This window comes from Opisthorchis viverrini, assembly GCF_000715545.1.
Source record: "Opisthorchis viverrini unplaced genomic scaffold opera_v5_4, whole genome shotgun sequence".
NCBI lineage: Eukaryota > Metazoa > Platyhelminthes > Trematoda > Opisthorchiida > Opisthorchiidae > Opisthorchis > Opisthorchis viverrini.
Window position 1 is genome coordinate 4057887 of NW_008751660.1, and position 26468 is coordinate 4084354.

At 43.0% G+C, this 26468-nt stretch overlaps 1 protein-coding gene across 1 annotated transcript in view; it reads right to left on the reverse strand.

Moving 5' to 3' along the window:
• T265_00466 (hypothetical protein) overlaps positions 1 to 26468 on the reverse strand; it is a gene marked incomplete at both ends in the record, with an annotated part of 178917 nt that overhangs the window by 48862 nt on the left and 103587 nt on the right. The window contains 17 exons of the mRNA XM_009164239.1: positions 603 to 899; positions 997 to 1104; positions 2023 to 2301; positions 4406 to 4507; positions 7467 to 7730; positions 8988 to 9089; positions 12083 to 12427; positions 14610 to 14702; positions 15896 to 16363; positions 18121 to 18366; positions 19016 to 19165; positions 20795 to 21001; positions 21273 to 21386; positions 21634 to 21966; positions 22801 to 22905; positions 24198 to 24539; positions 25506 to 25598. Of these exons, the coding sequence (XP_009162503.1) occupies positions 603 to 899; positions 997 to 1104; positions 2023 to 2301; positions 4406 to 4507; positions 7467 to 7730; positions 8988 to 9089; positions 12083 to 12427; positions 14610 to 14702; positions 15896 to 16363; positions 18121 to 18366; positions 19016 to 19165; positions 20795 to 21001; positions 21273 to 21386; positions 21634 to 21966; positions 22801 to 22905; positions 24198 to 24539; positions 25506 to 25598 (3648 nt within the window). The remainder of the gene's footprint in view (positions 1 to 602; positions 900 to 996; positions 1105 to 2022; positions 2302 to 4405; positions 4508 to 7466; positions 7731 to 8987; positions 9090 to 12082; positions 12428 to 14609; positions 14703 to 15895; positions 16364 to 18120; positions 18367 to 19015; positions 19166 to 20794; positions 21002 to 21272; positions 21387 to 21633; positions 21967 to 22800; positions 22906 to 24197; positions 24540 to 25505; positions 25599 to 26468) is intronic.

The following is a 26468-nucleotide window of genomic DNA, read 5'->3' on the forward strand; positions in this document are numbered from 1 at the left end:
CCCACCGCTACGCACCACTACGCTCCCCAATAACGCACTGATGATGTCACCTCAACTGGTGATGAAACGTTTACAATCAAATTGCCCACTTCAGCGAACAAGACAACGACCAAGAGTAAGAGGCCCTTCACACAGTTTTGCCCCACCTTTCCTGCTGCTTTGTAGCCTGTGGCATGCCGTACAAAATTTTGTGATACATCCTTGACCAAAAGATGTTCGGCGTTTGGGAAGTCCCAATTACACTGTTGCTCGTGTTTCACGGTTATTCGGACTACTCCAAATTCGTCTCATTCTCATCCAATTCATCTAATCTTATGGTAAGTTAAGCGGATGATGGAAGAATTGCATGCCTCGCTTCAACCCTTTCATTGCTTATTAGCTCGGTAGAGCCAAAATGATACACCCACACACTCCTATACCAGAAACTAGTAGTGATCCGTACGTCACACTAAGTGTACCGTAGTTGTTTGGTTGGACTGTCCACCAAGTTGAGTCACACACAACTTCGAACACCCATTATTCATGAGAAGTATGTCTGACAGTATTGGATTTCTTTGGACCAGGATGAACAAAGTACGATTTACAAAATGGTGAAAACTTACCGTTTGCCTCAATCGGCCAGGCTGGTCGAGGCTTCTTGTCAGGAACTATTTCCACGGGTTCAGGAACATAGATAGAAAAGTACGGGGAGGCATCCCATTTGTCAAACCCAGGATCAACGACCAGACAGCGTCCTAGGATGTTCCCGGGAATCGGCACGAGGCCATCTAGGTGCACCTCATTACCGGAAAATCTAAGAGCCCCCGTAACCAAGTCCACCGAAGCCACAGATTCGTCGTCCGTTCGACTGAAGTCCCAGTAGTAATTAACTGTCTGAGTTTCAGTCCCTGTGCCGGCATCTAGGGGACAAATAATACAATGGGTGACCATGTGCGGGGGGGATGATCGCATTTGGAAAGGGCTCTATTAAACCAAAAGATCAGGTAGAAAACTCACCGTAGGCATGGCATCTGAGGACAGGAGAATCACCCACTTTACCCGTCAAACGTCCGTCTGCATCTAGGCCCTCCACTTCGACGCGATACTTCGGATAGACAACGGGGTCTGGAAATTACAGTAAAGTTTGGATGAGGACGTGGGATCTGTCGAATCCTTGTCATACGAATTTAGTTCAACCAACGCAAAAGTGTGCAATACACTGGGTTGTATTTAAGGTACTAGAATATTTTCGGTTGAAGCACTTAGCATACCGCCGGGCTCTGAGCGAGATAATCCTGCATGTCAGTTCATTTTGTATATCTTTACAGGCCTTAGAGAGAAAATCCGGATGGATGTACTTTCGTCAAACAAGAGGTGTAGCCAGTTTATTCTTGGTAGCCTGTTAGTAATAGATGTATCTCAGATGCTTTCTGCAACCTAGGCTAAAGAAGATCCTGGTTTCTGTTGACCAGCTTGCGGGGTTGGCGAATTCCCATTAGGTGTGAAAGTCGTGTTGAGCCAGCCACTGAGCAACTCAAACAATAGTCTGATTACTGATGCTTCAGTTCCAAAGCCTGGTAAAAAGCGGATTCTCAGTGAGGACCGACGACTATACAAGCAACTGATTTTGACTATGCACTCATAGTGAACTAATTGTGGGATTTAGTCAAAATATCTGCCCTAACATCGTTTGCTTCTGAATGATTTTCAAGCTCATTGTGAGTTTTGATCGGTTTTACCGTTAGTTATTCGGACCGTGAGGTGACAACGTGACATCTTGACAACTTTGTGGGAATTTGCCTATGTCATTACAGTACGCAGATGTTCATTATTCGTAACACACTGTATCGATTATTTTACTCCAACTGAGTGCTTGACTTTTTCAGCCTTGTTTACTCTGTCAATCCCAACCACTCTTCAGTAATAACCAGTCGAAATCCAAGCGGCGTCTCTCACACAACCTACATCACGACTAACACTAAGATGCAACCAATGAATCTACAGAAACACTGAAAACATGACAGCTTGTATGCATATCCTCACCAGGTGTATAAGGTGGCTGATCCGGGGAATCAGGTATGAGTCGATAGAAGGGCGAAGAGTACCAGGTTTTGTCGTATAGCACACGACAACGCAGTCTGGCCTGGTCAATACCGGATATCGTTTTGGCACTACGCAGTGTGACGTGCCCGTTGGGTTGCTCAAGGACCGACTCGATAAATGGTCCCAGTGTACCTTTCAATTCTGGTGCGCTTTCTTCAGGGACCAGGCGCATATCCCAGATGTACTGAGCGTTGGAAACAGGAGCACCAGTCTCCACACCTAAAAGAAAGTACGACAAAAAATCTATCATTGTTTAATTTAAGTTTTTTACGTAAGTGATCTGCTAGTGGGAAAGTAAACTATGAGTGAATGTTCACAATAGTCAACGTTTCATTAGGTGCTGCGAGACCACTAAACGTTTGATGTTTTAAAGATTGCAGGAGATTGCTTTCGAATGCCTCCGTGGGCTTCGTACAGTGAAACTTGTTGAAATGGATCACGGTAAAAGCATATGATCCCTTCTCTTCCCGTGGTCATAAAAGGATGACGGAACGTTAGAAGTCGTTCGCCATACTAAACCCGTAATCACGCCTCATACTAACCCGTAGTTCAGTCACTAATATATAATACGTTCTGTAGTCAAATAGTTCATGTTGAGTGAAGCGTAAGATCAAAGTTGAGGTGAAGCGAGATTGCCCTAAAGAATGGGGAATTTTAGTGCAATAACAAAGTCAGTAGACTTGAAAACCTCAAAATGTGAGACATTTCCGTCAAAAGCACCGATGTGGAACAGATTCGTACGGAAACCTCAAGAGAAACGTTGAAATGGAAAACACATCACTGCGGATTTGTGTTCCCACGGCCAGACCAAGGTTGTAATTAACACAACTGAATAAACACGTGAACATGTATCAACCAGAATCGATTGCTGTCTAATAGACAAAACAGCAGTTTGATAAAAGTGCGAAGCAATTGGGAGCAAAAAACGAAATCTGTAAACTGAGCAACAGCCAGCATGAATCTAAACTGTGTTTTACCACTAAAACGCCAGACAGAAAAACACCTCCGAACGAACAATCGTCCATTATTTCTCATTGAGAAAATCCGGGAAGACAAGATGAATTGCATTTGAAAGCCAATTTTGGTGCACGTAATTCTACAGCGATCAACTAGTATTTCGATGTATCACCACAATTCCTCAACCGAGAGTCTTGAAACCGTAGATGAGTCTACACAGATTCAGGCAGTAGGTGAATACACATGAATTGTTTGGACTGAAAGCACAAATTTGATGAAGTATGAAATCACATCATGTAAACGTATAAAATATCAGTACGATCAATTCAGTGTAAGGTGAAGCCATGTGAGCACGATCTTTAGATAGGAGGTAGCAAATGATCAGCTTGGTCTGTATAACGTCACCTCTAGCGAAGTTGTAGGCTCAACACTCCGGAGCATTTAGAGTCTGAGGACGTATAATTTGCAGTTTCCTCAGTAAAATCAGAAGCAATAAAATAAAATAAACCCACTACAGTGCACTAAAATGCCACAGTTCAGTACAACGCAATACTATGAGGATGTCACCAGATACTTCGTTGCGGATGAAATGCACAGGCAAACAGGCAACCCATATACCACGAAATTGTTCGTTCAATTTAAACAAGAGATTAAGGCCCATATGCGGATCTCGTTGTTAAATTTGCTGTTTAAAATTGTCTTGCTTTTCGCAAAATTGTGGAGCAGTTGAATCCGTGACCGAGAAAAAATCGGCATAGATTCTGCTTAGGACTGCGCTTCCACAGGACATCATAACGATAATCGCATGGTCAACTGCTCCAAAGCGAATCACGCTAAACATGGTGTCCGGATAGGTACGGCAAGAACCTAATACCAACGGAATGTATTGATTGAATTATGTCCATAAAATATCGTTGAACTCAAGCCAACCTTACCGACTGGCGTCTTTTGTTTCTCGGAGAATGATGCTATAGACCGATGCACCGGAATTCCATGAGAAAACTCACCCTTTCGGTTTTCAGTGGGAAACTAACGTAGAATTCCCTTGCTAATGTTCGGGTATATGCATAGTTTTTTGGACAATAAAGAAAGAAGGCCCTAGCCAAACAAGAAACCTTGAATTCCTCCGCACGTCAAGCATGATTACTAATGAGCTCATTAGGTATAGCAATTTTTGTCGCTCTAATGAGTAAAAGTGATCCGGAATAGTCAGGAAACGTCGGCAAAGTTTTTCCGAGGAAAATTGGCGGAGAGGTCCTATTCAGATTTTTCAAGAGTACAGTGGATCTAAGCTTATCCATGTCACTGTTGGGAAAGCGTATAGACTTATTCATGGGTGGAGCGCTTGTATGAAAGATTGACTCACCTGTGGCTACGCACGTCAGATTCACCTCGCTGTCTGGTTTCACTTTGACGACTTTGAGTTTTTGATCCGCTCCATCAACACTGACCAGAACACGACCGTCACCTGAGTACAATAGAAAATGGGTTGACACACCAATACGTCATTGAGGTCATTGTGGCCGCAAACTGTATTTCGTTATGGTAACGTGGAAACAAAACTAAGGTTGAAATTTCAGAAAGCCTTGTTAGTCGACAGTTTTTAACTGGGCAACATTTCGTTTCTGACACAAAAGTTCGCACAAGGTAGCGGAAAAACCAAAGGTCACAGCGTATGAGAATACAAATGACACCGGGGCAATTTGAACTACTTGTCTGCCTCACCAATGTTTAGGCGCGTAATGTCCCTGTGTACAGATGCTGATCGGAAAGCGACCCAAATCGAAGTAAACGACAAACTTCGAGGAACTGGATATCCAGCTAATCTGATCAGTCGTAATTTGCGAAGGATGTTGGTACCGGTAGCGAGACCCAACAGAGAATTGATTAAGACTGCTGTTACTCCATCTAAATAAGGGAGATCGGAGGTCATTCGAAGGATTCTAAACATAGCTAACATAAGAGTCGCTTTCCAGAAGGGGAACACTTCGCACCCTGAACTGGTTCAAGTGAAAGATCGCCACCCGGCGAACAGAACCGGGGACTGTCTACAAAAGTGTAATGAGGTCTAGATAGGTTTTTGTAGGTCTATATAGGTCCATATAGAACTGACGACCATGTAACTTCACACTGAAATTGGGGAGCGCAGGAGGAATATAAAGAGCCCGCCGAGAAACGCGAACGAAAGACTCGGAAATAGCGGAACATGAACTGGACACGGAATACAGAATAGAATTATAAAATGTTGAGGTTTCGAGGTAAGAAACACTGTTCACATTACAGAGATTGGTGGCTGAGGCGGCGGAAATCACCAAGGGGCCCAATGTTACTAGAAGGTGTAGAGCTGGAAAGCGTGTGGATGACGCTTTTAAATCAGTCGAGCTGACATGTGGTGGAGGAGTGAGTCATCAATAAAAGTAGCGTAGGTCCAACGTGCACTTAATCTCACCCACCCTCCCCCCACTCCCCCCCAAATGAATTGTCGTAGCACTTACAGGCCCAACAGGCCAATGAAATCCAACAGTGACAGACAAGGTGAATAGAATAATCACCTGAAGCAAATTGACGTGGAAGAGGGAGGAGCCAAACCCGGTCAAAACGGATTGGAAGCTCTTCCAACTCACAAGATTTAAGCAACCACACTAAACGACAAGACACTTTAATCGACATTCAAAGGTGATCTGATGAGCTAATCTGAAGAGATCTCATTGATTGGTTCCCCCTCTGTCCTAAAACCTGGTTAACTTGGTGACCTGCCTGATGAAGCCTTTGTTTCAAAAGCGAGACGATACCCAGTTGAAAACTACCGGCTGTTCACCAAGCCCTTCTGAAATGATGATTCCTCAATCGGTTCCAAACTTTTCCCAATGATTGAAAATGAACAAGATTGAAGATGTTCCGTTACTTTTCATGGTTTAGGAGTTTGAACACTTTTATCTTTATGCACAGACGCGAGAGTTCAACGAAGAATGTAGCAGTAATACGATCAATTCTAACCATGGAAGAATTTGGCACCCAACGTGTAAAAAAGTTTGAGCAGCTAGATAAGAAATTTCAGTCTTTCTAAACACCACAAACACAGCGTGTTAACTGAAAGCTAAAATCTGTCCGTTTATAATTGACTTCTTCCGCTTCACACGAAGATCCTCGTCATGACCAAGATTGAGTAGGGGAAAATTCGAGAAACTGAGTGACACCAAAAGTTTGGCCATATGTTTCTGCAACCGGGTCCCATATCAGGGTGGAAATTTAGTTCGAAAATGTGACCAGTTGGCTGCAGTCACTCTCGTTCGAGCCAGTGGCAGGGGGTTGAACTTTGCAATCATCAGTGCTTCTGATTGTTGCTCTGACGTAAGAAAGCAGGTAAGATCGCTCTGGTCAGCTGCCGTGCAGAAGTGCTGTTACACATTTCGAAACAGACCTCAGTTGCCGACGGCATTGAGATTTAACTGAATTTGGCTCGCACAGGCTCGCAGCCTCTGACCAAAGATCATGCTACTGTAATCAATTCCAAATCACGTGGTTTTTGGTCGGCCTTGTCACAGTAATGGCAAAACAGATCAGAAACATGGGTTCACCGTAAGTACTGATTTTATGGTCACTGAACCAAGGAGTCTGTTACAAAATACGGTTCATAGGTGACTTTTGTAGAGTTGCCTGACGGATAGCACGATCCGTTCTTCAGCGCAGAACAATAGATCTTGGTTTTCAGAATAGGTAGCTGTGTCACTGAAGATGTACACTTAACTGGGTCAAGCGTTTCCCCAGCACTAAAGCGATTGTGAAAGTTTCACGAAATCCATCAGGATTAAGCTGTCTGCAACAGATTCGTAAATAAGTTCAGCCGAAACCATGCACCATACCTCAATTTCACAATAATAGGTGGACATAGAAATACAATATAATACAATTATAGAGATGCGATTGCCAATTTAATCCAGATGTGCGTGATGTCGAAAGGTTACTGGCATTTTCCTGGCGACTCAGTGAAAAATATCAGAGGCTCAAACATTTCCTGTTCAACATTGCAGATATGAGCCAATTAAAAAAGAGGCGGCTACAAACAATCATTAGTTAGCTGGTCATCTTCGGCACTTGCTCAATGCAGCACCAAGAATTCTTTATCGAATGACATATGGCACCTGATACTTCTCACCTGCTACGTCTCAAATCCATCGCTAAGCCGATAGGTGATCCTAAAACCCCATGAAATCCAAATAATTCCAACCCATTAGGCAAGTCGTAAACTAATATAACTGAATGGACGAGTTCAGACAGGTTATCTTCTAAGTGAAACACCGATGAATTTGCCATGCACTTTCTTGGTTTGCTGCACGATTTCCATAGAAAACTGGTAGGAAGTTTTCCAAAGTTCACAACCAAAAACGTTCGCCTGTAGTTAGTTTGAACATAATTCCACAGCCTACCTTCAATCTCTTCGCCCTTTGGTGTCAACCCAATTTTCACTCCAAAGTAGTCAGAATGGTATACTTGACGACCGCGATGTACTACGCAGCGGCCTTGAGGTGGATCCTCCATCTGAGTAAGTGGCTTCACTTTGGTCAATTTTAATCGATCGTTCTCCTGATTCACGTTCGTCGCCAACAATCCCATATTAAATCCCCGACCAGAAGCTCGACGGAACTCCCAACCGTAGGTCACATCTTGAGCTGTTGTTCCCGTCTTAGAATCTGCAACCAAACGGTACGGAATTTACCCGCTAGTATGGTATCAGTGATGGAGGAGATAAAGAAAAACAAACTTACGAGGATCTTTTTTCATGGGCTTTTCAACCACGTCGATCAGAATTACTAAAGGTCAGTATGCACGAAATTGGGGGTTTTCAAACTGGAATTTCTGTTTTTTTCTCCAGTATTCTAAGAGGGGTCTATCAGCATCTGCGTCACTGATGGGGAGAATACAGGCATTTGCCACCTCAGGTAACTGATCTTTTCTCACGGTTTCACCTTGCATCTGCGTGAATTTTTGTTTAGTTACGAGGTATAGGTAGTGAACAGGGCAGTTTACACAGTTCTCCAAGACGCCAAAGATGCATTCACAGCGAGAAAAATAAGGAATCCACACACCGTTGGGATAAACATCTACTGAGACTGGACAGGGTTGAAAATTTGCTTTGCAAGGCCTAGCAAGGTCACCAGCGGCAATGATGAGGCGCTAAGTTGACAGAAACAGGATCATTGGAATCGCTGTTTAGCGTTCAGTCCAGTCACTTTCAAGAAACTCTTGAAGCCCATCTTTCGGAGAAAAAGTGACTAGGATTTCGAGTACCTCTCACAAGTCAGTCTCAAAAGCACTCGGAAATAGCATTGTACGCATACATTTGCACTATTTACTGATGTAACATACCAGTTTACCTTATTTTCGCCGATAAACCGAATCATCCTTTGTCCTGGTTATGTAAGTATGGATGATTTTTGATATTATCTTTAAAAATGCTTAAGGAAAAACAAGACACATGAACCATTTATAGCCTATTTGAAGCGCACCTAGAACTAATGGGATACAATTTCACCAGGCCTGTTTGAACGAAAATTTGAGCAGGCTATGACTTTTTATCCCTTATTGAAAATGTCAGCTGTCAAAATATCAACTGGTTGTGAAGCATCGAAATGGAGTTTGTCCCCGCAGGAATACCAAGTTTTTTCGATCTGGAGACCAAGATTTGACCAAATGCTCAAACTTGGTTTATCGTGGAGCCAATGAGGGCATATCTGACAGCTTCCTACTTGTGTAGCTTGCCACTGTTTGGAACGAAAAGTTGAGTACGTACGGTTTTGTAGCTGATACCAGATTTGCAACGACCAATCTCATCCACGAAAATCAATTCGTGCAGAGTCAGATGGCTTTTATGCGGTAAGCATAGTACTGAATCGATCCAATTAAGAAAAAAACAATCACAATGAATAGACGAACAGCATTAAACCCACCTTGAGCAATACATCTCAATTCTGCATCTTGCCAAGGCAGTAGGGTTAATGTACGATCCGGACGAAGTCCATCTACCGTAACTATGATCCTCCGACCACTAACTGAAAATTAGAAGGGCAGTTGTACGTAGTCATGAAATTATAGAGACGCCGTGTCTGACTCAAGACTTGTTCAGCCTCCGACATTGATTGTCACATATTTTGTAGATCTGCACTGGAAGCGCCCATCCGCAGCATTATCCAAACCTCAAATTGTTTCCGCTCAACGTCTTTCGGACAGTGCGTTTGCTCAACTTAACCAGTATATCGGTAATCTTGAGCTGGGTGGCCAAACGACAGAGCATCTTTAGCTAGGTTCCAAAGCAAAGCACTTGAACCGTGACTGATAGGGTCCAGGTTAGCTACCAAACCAGATCCCTTCAAATGGTGAATCAGTTATTGCATTTGCTGGTGGCAGTGATCTCATGGATTTCCAATTTCTGCGTCTGGCGCATTTCGAGTTTCGTTTTAGATAAAACCATAATTACTTGTATGATGTCAATGTAAAACTCAGATATGACTTAAAGGTCCCCTAATTTGTGATAATCTTCAACTAATCTTTCTTACTGCACCAATGCAACCTCAAGTCTCACTTAGGACAATACAGCCATATCTAAAGCCGATTAACCCCGTCTCAGAAGGTAGTCATATGAAAGTAAGTGAACAATTTTATATGTATAGTTTAAGAAATTCATGTCCGAATGATTCATATGAACTCCACTGAGCTCGATTTTTCAGATGAACGTTTAAATCTACGCATATTGGGTTTGGTGTTTGGAACCTCAGAGAGTAAACTTATTTGAAGAACGTCAGAAGGGCGCCGCGAGAGAGGGATGTCAGAATATCCACCCGTTGTGTAAGTGGTATCCTACCAGAAGGTCGTTAACTTCAGTTAATTCGTTTAGCAGTAGTACTGTAGCCACCTCCCTGTAAGTTTCGCACCCCTCCCATGTGAACCACCTTCTAAGTCTCCGGTTTTTACCAAGATAAATAGTAACCCTGCAAAGCATACTAAGTCCGGTCATGGACTTCCAACGCATGCTACAGGCACTCTAAATCTAGCAAAGGAGACCATGTTGGCCACAAAACCAACAACTGCAGTATACTCATCGTTCCCGGGTCCAGAGTGACCATAAGCACAGACTGCGTACGACTTTCGCTTCCGGACAAAAATTGGTCTCTACTCTCCATCTTTCAGCTGCATATGCCACCAGTTTGCACGAGTGGGACAACAGATCATAGAAGGACTTTCTGACTGATGTCATGTGACGTTGTGTTAGTTTAACTGACACTCAATGGTCTATTTTAACGCACCAAAACCAGTCATGAAAATGGGGCGAATTCATAGCCCCCATAGGAAACGGCATAAAGACGAACACTTGCTTATAATATTCTAGTTAGGTTTTGTTAGGACAGTGTATGTACAATTACAGCTAGGTTAAATTGAACTGAATGACATCAAGCAGTCAGGTGGACCAGGCAGTTTGCAGCTGCACGTGATTGTATGAAGGTAAGTTGGGGACATATAAAGGTGTTTTTAGAAGTCGGGTTGCAAATGCCTCGGGGGTTGATCAAAACTCTGCACAAACGAACCGAGAAAGGCGACGGAAAGAATTTGAACTAATAAAGTACGACTTCTATAAGCAGCGAGTGCAGTTGAGATCCAACCAATGCATTATCAAACGACCAGGGCAAAAGCTGGGTCTGTTGTGATCCTCCATATATCTAAATTTTAAAGAATTAACCGTCATTACTGCTGGGCAACACCTGTGTCCCACAAAAAGAGACAAACTGTCGTTTATCAGCCGTGTAGTGGAGACAAATTCCTTCCCTTCATGTGGCACAGTAACCGGTCTTGTCCGCAAATCGAACGTTTAGAAAGGTTAACGTAATTGCACACACAACGCAATTCCAATGGCCCGAAAATTCATCCATCCAGGCCTCTTCATATGACTACTTTGCAGTATGACGTCTATAGTTGGAGATTGCAGCTATCCATCAAATTAGTAACAGTAGGTTTCTGTTTCACCAGTGAATTTACCGAGGCGAGTGAAAGAGGTGAACTAATTGGGGTGGAAATGTGAGCTCGTTTGAGGATCAACAAAAGTCTTATATTCCAAAATGAAAGGCCCCCTTCAAAAGGTAATTGAGTGATTCACGATGAATGCAGCTCTGCCGGTGACGGGATCGATTGTTTTCACTTTTACTCTCGAATTCTTTCGGTTCCTGTCCAAAATAGTAAAAACGCGTGATTTCAGGGTATTTGTCCTCGTCGACAGAAGTAACTCTGGGAGCATAATGAAGCATCGGTTCTTTACAGTACCTGACAGTCCCTCCAAAATGTGCTTTGTATAAAGTGATCACAATAATTTATAAACTTGTCGGAAGGCATCAAATGATCTGTCGATAAGTGTGTACAAAGGATAGTGTCTCTATTTAATTATGACAAGGACATGACAGACTATCAAATAATGATAAGCAAACATTTGGCTATTTAGAATGTCTGTTTCATTCGCATTAAGGCCACGCAAAGATAGTCCTTGAGTCCTTCAAGGACACCCCCTATAGGAAAGTTGACTCTGTGTGTATGAGAAACTTCTCGCTTGGGATTACATCGATGCTTAGCGCCGCTTTAATAAATGATGGAAATGTGATCGCCATGTTAAGTTGACTGTCTAGTCTGATATAGCTGTAGGGAATAGCACGGCATTACTCGGCTTTGGCATCTTTTCGATGCACCGCTGGCGTGCAACTCGAGAGAAGCTCGAGGGATGATATATTGCCAGACTGCCCAAACCTAGATAGGAAAAGTCGAAAAGCCGGGTTTGGGTTCGATCCACGCATCTTCCGTTCAATAGCTTCACTCCTTATCCATTGGAGTATCTACAGCTCATTGCATAGGACTTTTCAAAAAGAATGGAATACTAACCCGTGATGCCACAAAAGCAGTAATGAGTCATCGAGATATAGCTATATGCATCAGGTAAAAGTCGCCATGATCAGCTTACGTTTAAGGCGTGGATAATGATAAAACCAGTGAACAAAAACGATCTTACTGTCTGCCTCCTCCTTTCCGTCCAGTGTGCTTGTTCCATCAGCTCTGGTAACAGCCAAGGCAAAGAATTCTGATTTGTAGGACTTCGCTGGCCCTGTTGGTTCGCCAGGTGCTGTCGGAAGCTTGCTGATTACGGCATCACAACGTATTTTGAATGGAAGTTCACCGCGTGTTGGTCCTGCTAGTCCTCTTAGACGCAAGTTTCCATGCGGGTCAGCCAATATGCTGTCCGCGAATAAGCTTGAATCTATAGAACGTCCAGTGACATCCGCAAATTCCCAGCCATAGACTGCTCGGTATTCAGCTCGCTTTCCTTCAGTTGCAAGGGGTTGGTTGGTAGTCGCATCTTCATTCGTGTACCGAAGGGATAATCACGAAAGGGTTTTTAGTAAAATCTGCTTTTTCGAAAGTGAACTCACATAAGCCTAGAGATAAGGATCACAGTGATTGGTGTGGAAGGCAGTTTTAGATAACTTAATGGGCCGATGCGAAAGAGCGCTTTCTATCCACTGCATTGGTACATTATTTTCAACCCTGTTACTAAAAAGTTCAACAGTAAGCTCGGCATAATTGACCAACTCTTGTCACCTCATTATGCGAATCATAACGAGAGTGTACATGGGTTATTCAACTTCTAATTTTTTCTGGATGTACATAGCTTTAGTCGATCCAAGGTTCAAAAATGCCTACCAAGGCACCAAGATGGTTGTCTCCCGGTCCACATGGAAAACAGTTAACAAATACATCCTTCGTGAGGCCTTACTTGTTTTGAACCGAATGCACTCCGACATCTGGCACACAAAATTTCAGGTTTTATCATTCTGACATGTAAGCCCACAGGTTGTTCTATACTGCTGACCACTGCTGAGATAACAAGTGGGGAAAGTGACAACAGGTACGAAAATTCAAACTATTATTCACTGACTACCAAAGCGAATGAAATGTCTAAAATTAAGGTTTGGACATTCTAAAATTCACGCATGACGAAGCTAGCGGAGTTGTATCTTTTTTGAAATATTTAGTGTGAAATGAATGTTGTCTGGCTCCTTTGAAAAATGGTCATGAAATTTTACTTCAAAAACAAAAGGGACTTTATTGGAGGTTTTATCAACCGAATCTCGAGACAGCCTTTGTGTACAGTCCGTGAATAAACATGAGAACTTTGATCTTCTCAGATTCTGTACAGACGAAGATTTTGCTTCGGTGTCCGATTGTCTGCAGCCAACCTGTTCCTGTTTGATAGTGCGCAGCTTCGTTTTCGGCTTCTCCATTTTTTTCCACCAGTAGGAGCCCGTTAGCGTGTTTTGTTTCAAAAAGGCTTTGTTGAGTGCTACTTCTTAGGTTACTAACTAATTTGCTGCAAAAACTACATAGTTCGCAAACGACTGCAGCACAAACGGGAACATTGGAATGCAAACCTCACCAAAATGTTTAAAGGACGTTTACCGAAATAAGTAGATAAAATGCGCTCCAACTAGAGTCGAACGCCTATCCCGTTGAGAAGTACAGACTTCTTCATAGGACACAAAGTAATCTTTTATTTCAAAGAGACCCGAAACCTGAGAACTTTGAGAAACTTGAGAATCCTAATGATAGTCTGAAAACAGAGGGAGGTGAAAGCTGTCGAGAAAGTGGATTCTTCGGTGGATTGGAAGTTAATAACCATGATTGGATCGCCACCAAGTTCCCATCATTGGAATTGACGCCACCCTACACAATATAGGTTGAATGGATGAATAACTTATTTCACACAACTCCACAGAGACCAAAAATATACTGTCTTTTGTGTCCCGTTTATGATCAAATCTATCCAAAGTTTTCGCTTCTGAAGTAACCTTTCCAGCCGTCAATAAAGAGAGCAAGAGAGTGTGAAAAGTGACACCTTAGGGGAAACGCAATAAACCTGACCACAAGCTATAGTCATTCTAGAGAAATACACTCATTTGCAAATCAATCTGGTTTTCACGGGAGAATCAATTGAATATCTAGTTTATGATGTCCTCCAACTGAATGTGCTGCACACAGGCCGCCTCATGATTCAGTTGGTCCGATATTCGAGATATCGCAGTATATTTTCATAAAGGAAACCACTCACAAGGTCGAAGAGTTTTCAGCATCCTTGCGAGTAGTTTCCTTTATAGTCATTCTCTTCATATTATACCCTACATATTTGGAAACGGAGAGCAAATGCAACAAGGAAGTAAGTTCGTAATCCAAGTCGCAAACACTTATCCCTCTCACTAAATCTTTGCGCCGAAATTTGGGTTAGGTTGGATGTGTAAATTTTCCCGAAGACTCTTCAACAGAATTTCAAAAATCAGAATAGTGCACTCAGACTGATTTGCGTAATTTTCTTCGAGTCTGGCTCTTATACCAATGCTTCAAAATAAACCATTGTTACGCAGCACATTTGGAGGCGACATCTCCACCGAATTTTTTGCGAATTCCGCTTTCCAGTGACAATGAGGTAGGTATAGTGTGAGGGGTAAAAGGTGAACGTGTAGTTTGGTCATACTGGCACTACTTACTTTGTACCTCACATTTAACAGCAACGCTATCATGTTCATTTCCAACAAGATTCCCGTTCTCGTCCAGGTTCATCACCTTGACGATAATTCCATCTAAAAGAGAAGAGTAACGAGCCTGTTTTCAAATCTCCGTTTGACACAAGACGATCAGGCTATAAGTGGTTATATTGGCATGTTTTTTCCGTCTCATGTCTAGGAAAGTCATTTCTGCGAAGCTTTGATAGATTGTGGGAGAAAAATCGTCTCAACAGAAGTAAAATATTTCGCTTATCCAATAAGCAGTTGATTGTTTGTGCAAGCGTTCAATGCCATTGCAGAAAATATAAAGTAGATTCTTACCTCCTGTTTAGGAGCGTTCAGTCAATTTCCAACCGAAACAAGTCATCCAAAAACTGCGTGAACTTATTCAAGGTTTGCAGGTTGGAACAATTACAGGGAAGGATAGCTATGGTATGGGACTGCACGTGACTCACTGAGAAACCAGCTGCTACTGCTTTATAGCCTTAAGGAAAATTCTTTTATATCTAGTACGATCTAGATTAGATATCCCGAGTAGCCTGTTGGCATCAGTACAGGAGTAGCAACTATTAATAACTAATCAGTATTGTACAAAACGTGACACAACCAGTAAGCTGGAGTTCCACCCAAGTCCAATATGCAGGGGCCATAAAACTCCTAATCTTCAGAGCTTCATTGACAGAGTACCGACGGCAAAACGGATTATACCTGGGATATTATGTGAATACGGTAACTTCAACTTTTCCCACTACTCACCATTTATGTCCTTATCTCCCTACTCAAATACTTTACACCAATTGCGTTTAAAGTCCTAAATTCATAGAATCGTGACAACAGAATTGTGGGAGTGTACGTGATGACTCATGACCGTGGTCAAACCCAAACTGGTTGACTATCACAGGAAAAATGACAATCAACCGTCGGAACTATTGCAAAGAATTTGGCAACATCACGTGACGTTAAGCCCGCATTGGATGAACAGATGGCAACCCGGATATATTTTCATCACACCCTCCCTATGTAATCACGATTAATTTCGAGTTAAGTCCACGTGGCCTCGTTCTTTGGTGCTTAAAAAGCCGGTATCTGCTTTCGGGGCAAGTAGTATATTGTGTTCGGTAAATGTGACCTGAAGCAATCTTTGATTCGTGTTCACCTTTGTATTCCAATTCATGTCCATTTTGAATAAAGTTCGTTCCCGTTCGAGCCAATGCAGTCAGCATTGGGACACACCGTGATAGGGAGAAATAAACCATAGGAAAATTTACCTTCTGGTTTCCCCGGAATGGGTATGACGTCTGGCACCGGGGTAGTGGGTTTCTTTACCACATCGACTGTGAAGTATTCAGAGCCGTAGACAAGATATTTGTTTTCTGGCAAAGTATCGTCTACTTGGTTAGCTGGAACGTGAACAACGCATCGCCCTTTGACATTGCGTCCATGTGTCCCCGGGGGAGCTTGTATACCTCGCACTTCAAGTCGTTCTGAATTTGTGTGGACACTAATTGCAACTTTTGAAGTGGTTGCCGGATCCTCATCCAAGTATCGCCATTCCCAGCCATAGCGAACACCATGCACAGGAAGCAGTGGTCTACTTGTAGCAACCACAATGGCTTGACAACGAAGTGTACTTTCATCCCCAACTCGCTCCACTTTTATCTGTTGTTGTTTGTTGAGACCCGCAACCTCAACAAGAACGCGTTTATCTGACTGGATTGGACTGACTGGGTCAGGTACTTAATCGGGTGAAGAAAGTGCAGAAAATATTAATTAGAACATCAATAAACGGACTTTCTTCACATGAAAGCCTACCGGATGTCAACATTTTACGCGGATTTATAAGGTGATTACAATTTGTTTCCATAGTGCTGTGGTGTTGTGCAACCCAGCAGCCACCGGAGAGGGAGGGAGAGAGAGAATGGAGTCCCGAGTACGAGCAGGCGACATGGCGTTCACCAACAAATGCAACAACATAGCAACCAATGGCAATGTTAGAGTGCAACAACATAGCAACCAATGGCGAATGTTAGAGGTCATCTGCTGACGGTGTAGGACATTTCTCAGATGTCAACGAGGACTAACACACACCTAGACAGGGAGTGCTTAGCGGACAAGCACAAGCCATTTATTTCTCCCGTTATGTCAAAGTTACCATCTAATCTCAAGGTCAGTGTACTCAGAACTTCTCTAGATCTTCTTCTTGTTCTTACATTAAGTTGGTTGACATTGTATCGTGCTTAGGTGCAGTGCACTGAGCCTCTTTTTACCAAGAACTGATGCTGATTTCGTGACGCAAAGTAACTTATTAAGATTCCCCATCTGCATTCGCCAACTCCGGGTGGAGAAATTTGCACAATCTCGTACAACAAGTTACCCGAACCGATACAGACTCAACATGCTATTTCAAAAGTGGCTCAGTAGCTTGCATTTTAACTCACCTTGTCAGGCAATATGATATCACAATACGTAGATCAAAATAGGAATATGCTGTAGCCAAGTGTAAATGATTTAAGGAAAAACTGCAGTTTGAAATCAATACAAAGTGAGAGCTACTCACACTACTAATCAGCCACTCGTGGCCAAACGATTAGATAGTCAAACACTGATCGGAAGGTTACGAGTTCGAGACTCTCTGAGTTTCTGGTGATGCGCACAGCTCATGATTCCCAACAATGATGGAAAAGCTGTACAGTACTTCTCGGCTTTTCAGCACAGGCTGGCTTCACTGACGGGACGAAAGTTATAGTGATCAATACGAAATGCTTATAGCCAGTTTTCTACTTATAGATCAGGCTCACTGATATGCTATCTTCCGCTTGACTCGCTTATGGTTGCTGTTAACAACACAGCATAAAACATTTCCTTGCATTTTTACTATGGTCACAAACGTATGTGTAGCTCATAGGTGACACTGAAAGACAACTCGTACCACACCGTTCCAGACACTCCCGCGCGACGAAATAACTCATACGCAGTGAATGTGTACTGAGTACTAGTATAATACAGAAGCCAGTTAGAAGCTGGAGAAAACGGGCATAAAACCCCGAATGACCCTGGTCGAAACCAATATAGCCGGCATGCTTCTTTTCCACAACCCATAATTTGCTGACAGAACGTTGAAACATATCCGCCAGCACGAGCTCCCGATGTAGATTGAGTTGTTGAGCAATTCATTTCGGGAACTGCATGGTGTAATCCCATCAATAATGCGACTGCAGCTATGCAGTTTTCATTGGGAAGGAACACAGACATGATCCGGTCAGTATTACAATCTTGTTTTCTTCTTTGTGTTAGTTGAAAACAGATAAACCTAATCCGTTTCCTCAACAAAGTTTTTTAGACAGCATAAGATGTCTTTACTCATGAGTAACATTCAACAGAGGACCAGCTGGACGTCCTAACTACCTACCTAACTTTCATTCTAACCTTTTTCGATGTGCGACAAAGAACAAAATAACATCACAGACTCGAATGCGAAAAAGCAACATCTTACCCTCTATGCTGGCATCGTCGACATTAAATAGAAAATATGGCGAGGACAGAGTGACACGCTTTTCCAAGGTGACCACACACCTTCCGAGTGCATTGCGGTTGGGAAGCAGATCCATCAGTTTCAGTTCACTGTCATCACTGACCTGGTAGCTTCGCGCTAACATTGCAAAAGACAGTGTTTCTCCCGTGTCTGATAGGAACTCCCATCCGATATCGGCATTTTCAACTGGTTCGTTGGTGTTTTCATCTGTTGAAAACACAAATGGAAATAAATGGATTGGTCTAGATCCGTTATTAAACTAGTTGCTACTTGAGAAGTCAGAGCAACTTTTGCAAAAGTGATGAAAAATGGGGGAAAATTTAGCGGTGTACACAAGAACAAACTGACGGTGGCGTTGTTAGTTAAATGTAACTGGTAGAATGTGTGCCTCTTTGAGTCGCAGATTCCCCTTGATCCTGTGTGCAGGTATTTAGTTTAGTTTCCCTTCCAGCAGAGAAGTAAAAACACTTCATGTAGATTCAGTGACTAAAATGGCTCCGCTACAACGATAAGTAATAGTGCCTAGCATAAGAGTTGCTCCAAGTTCAAATCCAGGGCTTGCACATCGGTTTCTTGATTACATCTCAACCGGTTCTGTTGGATGCTCATGAGCTGCCTCGTTTTCAATTTTCATGCATCTACTAGAAACTGTAGAAAGTGACATTCCATTCAACCAGACTTTTCGACTATCAAACAAACCAAATTAAGGTAACTAGTTCTCTTGCGTGAATCCAGATAAAGCCTTCCAGAAATGCTCGTTTCTGTTGTGCCTACAGAAAGGCAAACTCTTGGTATTAAAGGTATTCATGATGTAAAGTTGCTGCCAGAAAACGTCATTCTGTGGCAATCAACTTACCCAAAACAGTACATGTTAGATGTACGTCTGTTCCGGGTATTGTATTCACTTGGCCTCGTTCGTCCAAGCCTTTGATACGGATTCTCACAGGGTATTCTTTTTCAGGAGTGACTGGTTCGCCAGGGGCATGGGGCTCCACAATAAGTTTGTCTATGAGGCAAATAAAGGAAGTCGGCGCATGAAATAACATTGTTGATTGGCTACGTAAACACCACTACCACTACTTTGGAGACATATATATCAACCACACATACACCACTGAAGTCCCTCTGTGCAATGCAGGTTTCGTATGCGCCAGAAACAAAAGTTTTCATCCGGTTTTCTGCTCCTATTTTGTCTAATAGTCTCGGTTCCGTTTGTAATGTATTGAGGAAAACAAGTGACTGGAATTCAGCTGGATTTTACCTAGTCAGTCCAGCCGATCTCGCCAACCTGAATGCGTAGATAGTGGCTGTTTCTCACGGTATATGAATGCTTGCGGGTGGGAAACTAACACTCCACAGAGTATACCGCCGTCTGTCTGGCTGTCTAAAGTTCAAGTGAAGCTGTCATGTTTGGCACTGCGAATGCAGCACCACGGGTTCTCCGGTCGTGGACAAAGATTTTCTTGTATTGTCCTCACTTGACAGAGCCCTACTCATACGGTTGTCAAAATCTCTTCAACAGCCCGCGACCAGGTTTATCATTCTTGGGTCTTATCAGAATGGGCGCAATCCCCGGGTTTCCGTCAACTTTATGTTCCACTTGAACGCACACTGTACGAAATTTGTGGAGTGAACTTAGTTACATCCGAATTTAGTCTTAAATGGAGATTCAACTGAAACTTAGCTGAATCTCCTCCATTATGATATTCTTCAACTGAATGTACTGCACAAGGGCCAACGCGTGTGGTCTATTATTTGAACATTATTCATACATTTGAGCGTCCCGTTGTAACCAAATACGTATACAAATGAGTGATACCCTTATTGTTCAAACTCGTTCAATTGGTTTACATATTGGTATAAGGTATAAGTAAGTTGGTCCTGCTAAAAATGATCGCATCGGAGTAGCTTGGGCTACAGAATGGGTAGCAGGCGCAACTCAATCTCAGAGATTTGATACGAGGGACCTGAGACACGGGAAAATTGTGTTATTTATCTGGACGGAGGCTCTACTCAATTCTCCCGGTGAATGTGTAGCTACCCCGTCACCCACATACATGACCGTTCAGCTCACAGTCACTCACCGGATCACGAGACTTTTTTTATACCCACAAACCACGCCACATCAAGGTGACTCATCGGACGTCGAGTATCTGCACCGCACCGAGCGTAGCAACTACTCATGTGCTGACACGCCCACGTACACGCAAACGGACCTATATATAGGGAAACCGAACACAGTCAGCACATACAGATTCGCGCGCGCTCAGGGAGCAGGATGTCAACCACTCCACAAGTGCACGGACAACCACGGAACACACGTAGCAGCCATACTGCGGAAAAAACACGTTCCCGCCGTCCGGACTTTCACCAAGGAACTCTCACAGATGATAAGTTCCTCTTTTGACTTACTCCCATTTTGCATTGTATTTATTTATATACGTGTGGCATCTCACCATCGTCAAATATACTAAAAACTTTTATTAATGCATATACCTTCTGGATTGTATTATGGCCATCATCAACAGTGCACTAATAAGTGCAAAACAGTTAAATTGTGCAAAAACTTAAAGGTATTTGTAGAACTTGCCCGGATCACATGCAGCTCCATGGGGTCCGATCAAAAAGTATTCACTGCTATACTGTGCAATCTTGTACTTGGTTGATAAAATCAAACAGCGGCCAACTAGCGGAACTTTCACCTCTTTCATTTCGTTCAGATAGAGTCGATTGCCCTGCTGTTTCACTTGTTTAGCAACTAGGTTGACCGGAGGCATCTGCTGTCCCAGTTTGTGTCTGATTTCCCATGCGTAATACAGATCATCAAGGGCAATCCGTGTATCTGTGGGGAGGTGACGGAATGATCAGGATAATTCGGATCAGCTAAGCGCACGTGCTGGAGAAAGTAACAGATAGCGTATATGACGACATTTTTCCTTTGAGGAAAAAACTAGACTAACGCCCTGCATGTTGTTACCACCAAACGGTCCTGCCACACAACGTAAGACCAAACATAGGCGAGTTTGATAGAGAATCGTACACTATGACATTCAGAGTTCTAACACAAGGCAAGCGGTCAACACAATTTTCGAGAGCTAGACAAAACAACTTACCATTAGGACGGCACATCAAGACTGCAGTACCAGCTTCCTTTAACGGTAGGTTCCCACACTTGTTCAAACCATCCACAACCGGGTAGATCATTGGAAAGTCTTCAGCAGGTTTGACTAGTGGAAACAATGGTAGTGAAATGCGTTTTTGGTAATGGAGTAGGTAAAGCCGGATTTTTCACTGATATCAGCTACAGTCACCACAGATCACATCAAACGTGGGATTCTGATGTGCTTGATTTCACACTAGACCCTTCCTAAGCGTTTTTGTTAAAAACAGAAGTGTCTTATCACAGATTGCAAGTGAAGTCAATCGATAACAGTCCGTGTGACCATAAAGTCCGTGATCAATTCGGATACTCACCTGGAGGTTCGGGTTCACCTGGCTTCAGTGGGATCACATCCACAAAATCGGATCCGTACCTCACGCGTTTCTTTTCCAAGTCGATTCCGCCTTTGCCGTCCGGCTTGGCAACCATTTCTTCGCGCTCTACAACCATACGGAACCTGATTGGAGGTCCCTCAGTTGGTCCACGCATCCCATTCAGTTTGATCACACCATCTCTCCCGTGGACTGAAATCTTGTCTGCCAGTTGGCTGAATGGAGCTGACTGGCCATTGTCGAACTGAGTTTCAATGCCAACGTTTGTAACCGCAGGGTCATCTCGAATAGACTTAATCTCACCACTCACTGTGTCTGTGCCAGAAGAAAATCAAAAGTAACATTAAACATACTACAAATCGTCCCAGCGACTAGTACTTGGTATTGGGCTGGGAATAACAAGCACAAAGCTGTTCGGCTGACACATCTGTACTGAACAATCCTGGGCATAGCGATGCCGTGTAAACAGAGCTTGACATGAAATCAAGGTTGAGCTGAAAGACAAATGCCAAGGAGCTTTGGCTGTCTTCAACAGAGTGATAGTGAGAGTAAGATTAAAGTCTATGGTGTGGCAGTGATTAAAAATTCGAGACTGAAGACATCGGAAACAAGCGATGGTTATGTGGTCCACCTTATGGAGTTTGAGATCAGTTGAGAAGAGTGTTTAAAATGTGGACAACTTAGGGCTGCAACATGACCGTGTAGCGGAGGAGTCATTGAGAGGGAGAACCCTTCAGGGTGACAATGGTAAGTTTCTCCACCTCGGGAGATGAGACCTTCTCCGATAAAAGAATACAGCAGTAATAAGCGCTACAAAGAATAAAAAGTTCATTTAAGGTGATCATCGGAATCTGTGGTGCCTTTCCAGAGATTCCTACCAAATCCCCAGCGGTAGTAAGCTCATATATGACTCAGTTGCCGCGAAATTCATGTACTGCTTCTTGTTATGAATAATGAGATTAGATAACTAGGTTCATTTTTTGTAGATAACTAGAAAATAATGGAAAAAAAGCTGTACCAGGTAAGAAGCAGAGGAGACAGGATTTTAGTGGAGCGAAATAGAACAATATGTCCATCATGGTATATCCGCTCCTGCTCGTCTGTCCATTCTTTGGAGCGTGTTAGCATTGTCAACAACAGCGGACTAACCTTTGAGCTTCACGTCCAGCGTATGATCCTGACCTTCCGTTGCCAGCAAACGACCGGAGTCATCAAGTCCGTCAATCAAAACGGTGTACTTTCGCCTATCGCCTTCTGTTGGTATAGAATGGAAGAGGTGGACAGAGGTACGGAAAATAGCCAGTATTCAGTGACTCCAGTGTGAGTGATGCACAAAATCAAGACGGGATTTTATAACCTCTTCTAGGAAGACAAAACAAAAATCTTATAAACAGGTGAGCGGTTTTAATAGCCATTCTTGCTAGTACGGATATCACATTAGGGTTTAGCTTTTAATTGAATTATATCGACTTTTAATACTGGCGGTCTGAATTTTTTCAGAAGAGTTGAAATAGTTTATTGATTTTCTTGTCCAACTTAAGGAACTTTAGCTTGCTTTTTACAAATCCTATATTTAGTAGTCAGGTAATCACTCTTCATTTATATGTACTATATAGACGACACTGCAGAGTAATTTACCGTTGTACTAGTGGAGAAATCCGCAAACACATACATTTTGTCCCAGAATTTACACTTCCTTTTAAAGAGTCCTCATTGCGAGGAATCCCAAATACGGTGAGGTGTACGCATAGATAGCCACGATTCTATGCTTGTCTACTGGTACATAGTAAAGGATACCAAGTCATTGGAGCTCGGATGCTTCATTTTTGTGCTAGTAACCGACTTTATTAAACTTTGATCTCATGTCACTTTAAAATTTGCTAAGGCACGGACCTTCGACGGACAGCTGATGTCCTCACACCCTTTAGCCCTATTCAAACCAACCCAGTGCTACTGTGATTGTACGAGGAGAGTTTTAAACGATATGGACCTCACAAAAGATGCGACAGGTATGGCGTAGATCTTTTAGCCACGGAGAAAAGTTGGAACTGACTGGTTGCCATGATCAGTCCCACTGTCTGAAGACAAGTTGCTGTCAACGGAGTAAGCCGAGCTAAGTCCTCTTTCGATAAAGATGAGCATCAGAAATGGACGAAGTGACATTACGGCCTTTCACCTCCTTCAATACTGTTGAACGTTTGTTGGGTAACTAATACGAATGACGGGACATTTGACATCGATTCCCAAAGTGCAGCCCTATGTCATCTGTGAGTAATGGCTGCTCTGGAGTGAACGAAGCAAGAATAATGGTTATCCACTTAGAATAACCATCATAGAGCGATTCGAGATTGTCGAGACCTATTCATGGCAATTCAAATGGTATTTTTTCTAAAAAAAGGCAACCACCAGGTAGTTGTCCGGTCTTGGTACAGAGGTTTCCAAAACATATTATTGGAAGAAGAATTAGGAACTGAGAGTCTCGTGCTAGTGAACGAAAGTTCTTGAAAGTTCTCGAAAGTTCTTGAGTTATTGATTGGCGCACTCACCTATTGGGTAATCCTCTGGGCCTTGGTATTCGTATCTCTTGCTTTCCGGTGTTTTGGGTGTAACGTGGAACTCGAAGAATCGGGAGGAGGTTTCAGCGCCCGGTGGCAGGAGTCCCAGGCTCTCTGGCTGAGCTCCCTCTTCTGTGTCGTTCTTCACAACACATCGGGCCCTCAGACCAGCTGATTTGAGGTTTATCTCAATCACTGTTAACTGGTTGCCCTCTTGACCGTTGACCATCACCGCCTTTTGAGCCAATGCCGTGGTGCTCACAGAGGAACCATCACGGGTTTGTATCTCCCATCTGTACGATAAACCCTCAACCGGTAGAAGAGTCTTCACATCTGGTGGACAAATGGTTAGAATATCAGCATGATTTTAACCCTACATGTTGATAAGAATAACCAAACAGACGATCTGGCTCATCAAGGAGAGTGAATGCCTATTGTATAGTCAACCTATCCAAGGAGGGTAATTGTGGTTTAGACAAGATTACTCGGTGATATCTGAGATACAGTATTCGCCCGATTCATGATTTAGCTCGGCAGCCTTACGGGAGAAAACTTAGCAACCAGGTACCGGTTTTCGACGCTAAATGTTCGTTGAGTTCAGTCTTGTCTACTAATTTGAGCTCACACAACGATGTTTAACGAATGGGGACCAGTAGGAAGGAGTTTGTCCGAATCACTTCTGTCTTATACAGCTATTTTCGCCATCCCATTGCAAGTCAACTAAGTGTCAAAAATCCGGTTTTAAGGTTTGTTGGCTCTAGAATGGGCCTCAAGAAGCGCTCTGATTTGAAGAAAAAGCCCCTCTTCGTTATCGGTAGTTGAACGTGCATATAGGGTATACGCAAGTGTCTTTCACTGGTGCAATGAGATCTACACCATGTCTTGCTGTCGAGTGCTCCGTAGCACTGGGTTCGTGATCACAACAACAAAGCGATCAATCTGTTTCATCTAAGTTCTGCCAAAGGCACTTCATACAAGACCACAAATAGATGAAGCTTTGTTTTCCTTACATGCATTTTACGTATCCCTCAATAGGTCAGAAAAGTGGTGCAAGCAAATTGAATTGGTCTTCTCCTTATCACTCACAGTCTATTGTGCAAAAGGGAGAATGCCAGAATTCCAACCTAGGGAGTTTGAAGTTTGAAGTGAAGTAACATGCAGATAGGGAGATATCAGTATCATCGGTCAGGAGTTTTGAGGGGCCACGTGAATCACGTTAAGGTTGTCCAGGTTACAACACCTACTTCCCCTAATGGCGTTAGTTTTAAGAGTATCTGAGTGGTCAAGAGTATTACTCACCAACAGCCTGACATGTCAGCGTAACTGTATCGCCTTCCTTCGCGGTGACCAATCCGCGTTCCACACCATCCACATTGACAGCGATTTTCCGGTCTGAATGAGAAAGCATAAACACGTAACCCCTGTAAAGCTTTACTGAACTGTGACTTATTTACATGGGCATAACAAACTATTGTCAGTTTTTTGGGCCACTCATTGTTTCCCACACCTACTAGCGGTCTTGACAACGGCATAATTAACAGCAACTGTAAGTGATCTCAAGCATTTACAGAATAAATTATACCGGTAATTTATTCGGTACCATCTCATGACTACTTCCTGGTCTAGTTCACAGTGCCCATGACTAGCGATCAGCTACGTTACCTACACTCATCAATCGGAAATGACCTCACGAACGTCTTCCAATGGCAGTATAATGGCCCAGACCACCAGACAGCTCCGAAACAGTTGTATTTCATTATCCACAGCATGCAGCCTGTAATACAAGCGCAGCTAAGTTTATGGGGGAAAACTCTATGAGTAATGAGTTTTACTGGAAATCCCATGGATGATGATTGTGTCCATCGAACACTAATTCCTTTACTTTAACTTCTGCTTTGCTTTATAGCCGATTTGCTACCTTGCGATTCACTTCCCGATTGAGTGCGTGCTAATGAACTCCACCTGAAGCGAAAAAATTAAGCAAACAGTTGCGAAACAAAGTGTACTTCTATCCCATCTTCACTTGCTTCGCGTTTGCAACCCACATTCATTGCAACACATTTGTAACCCACTTCATTCCCAAATGAAGTGGAAAAATAAATTTACCGCTGATTCACTGCAGGAATCAAAATGTGCAGATAATGAACTATTTCTGAATACTTTGCGTCCTCCTGCCCACTAGTTTGATTTCCATATGATTTTCAAGTGTTTTTCTGTCTTCCCATTCCATCCAATGCGAACTTCAAATGGTGATTTATATGG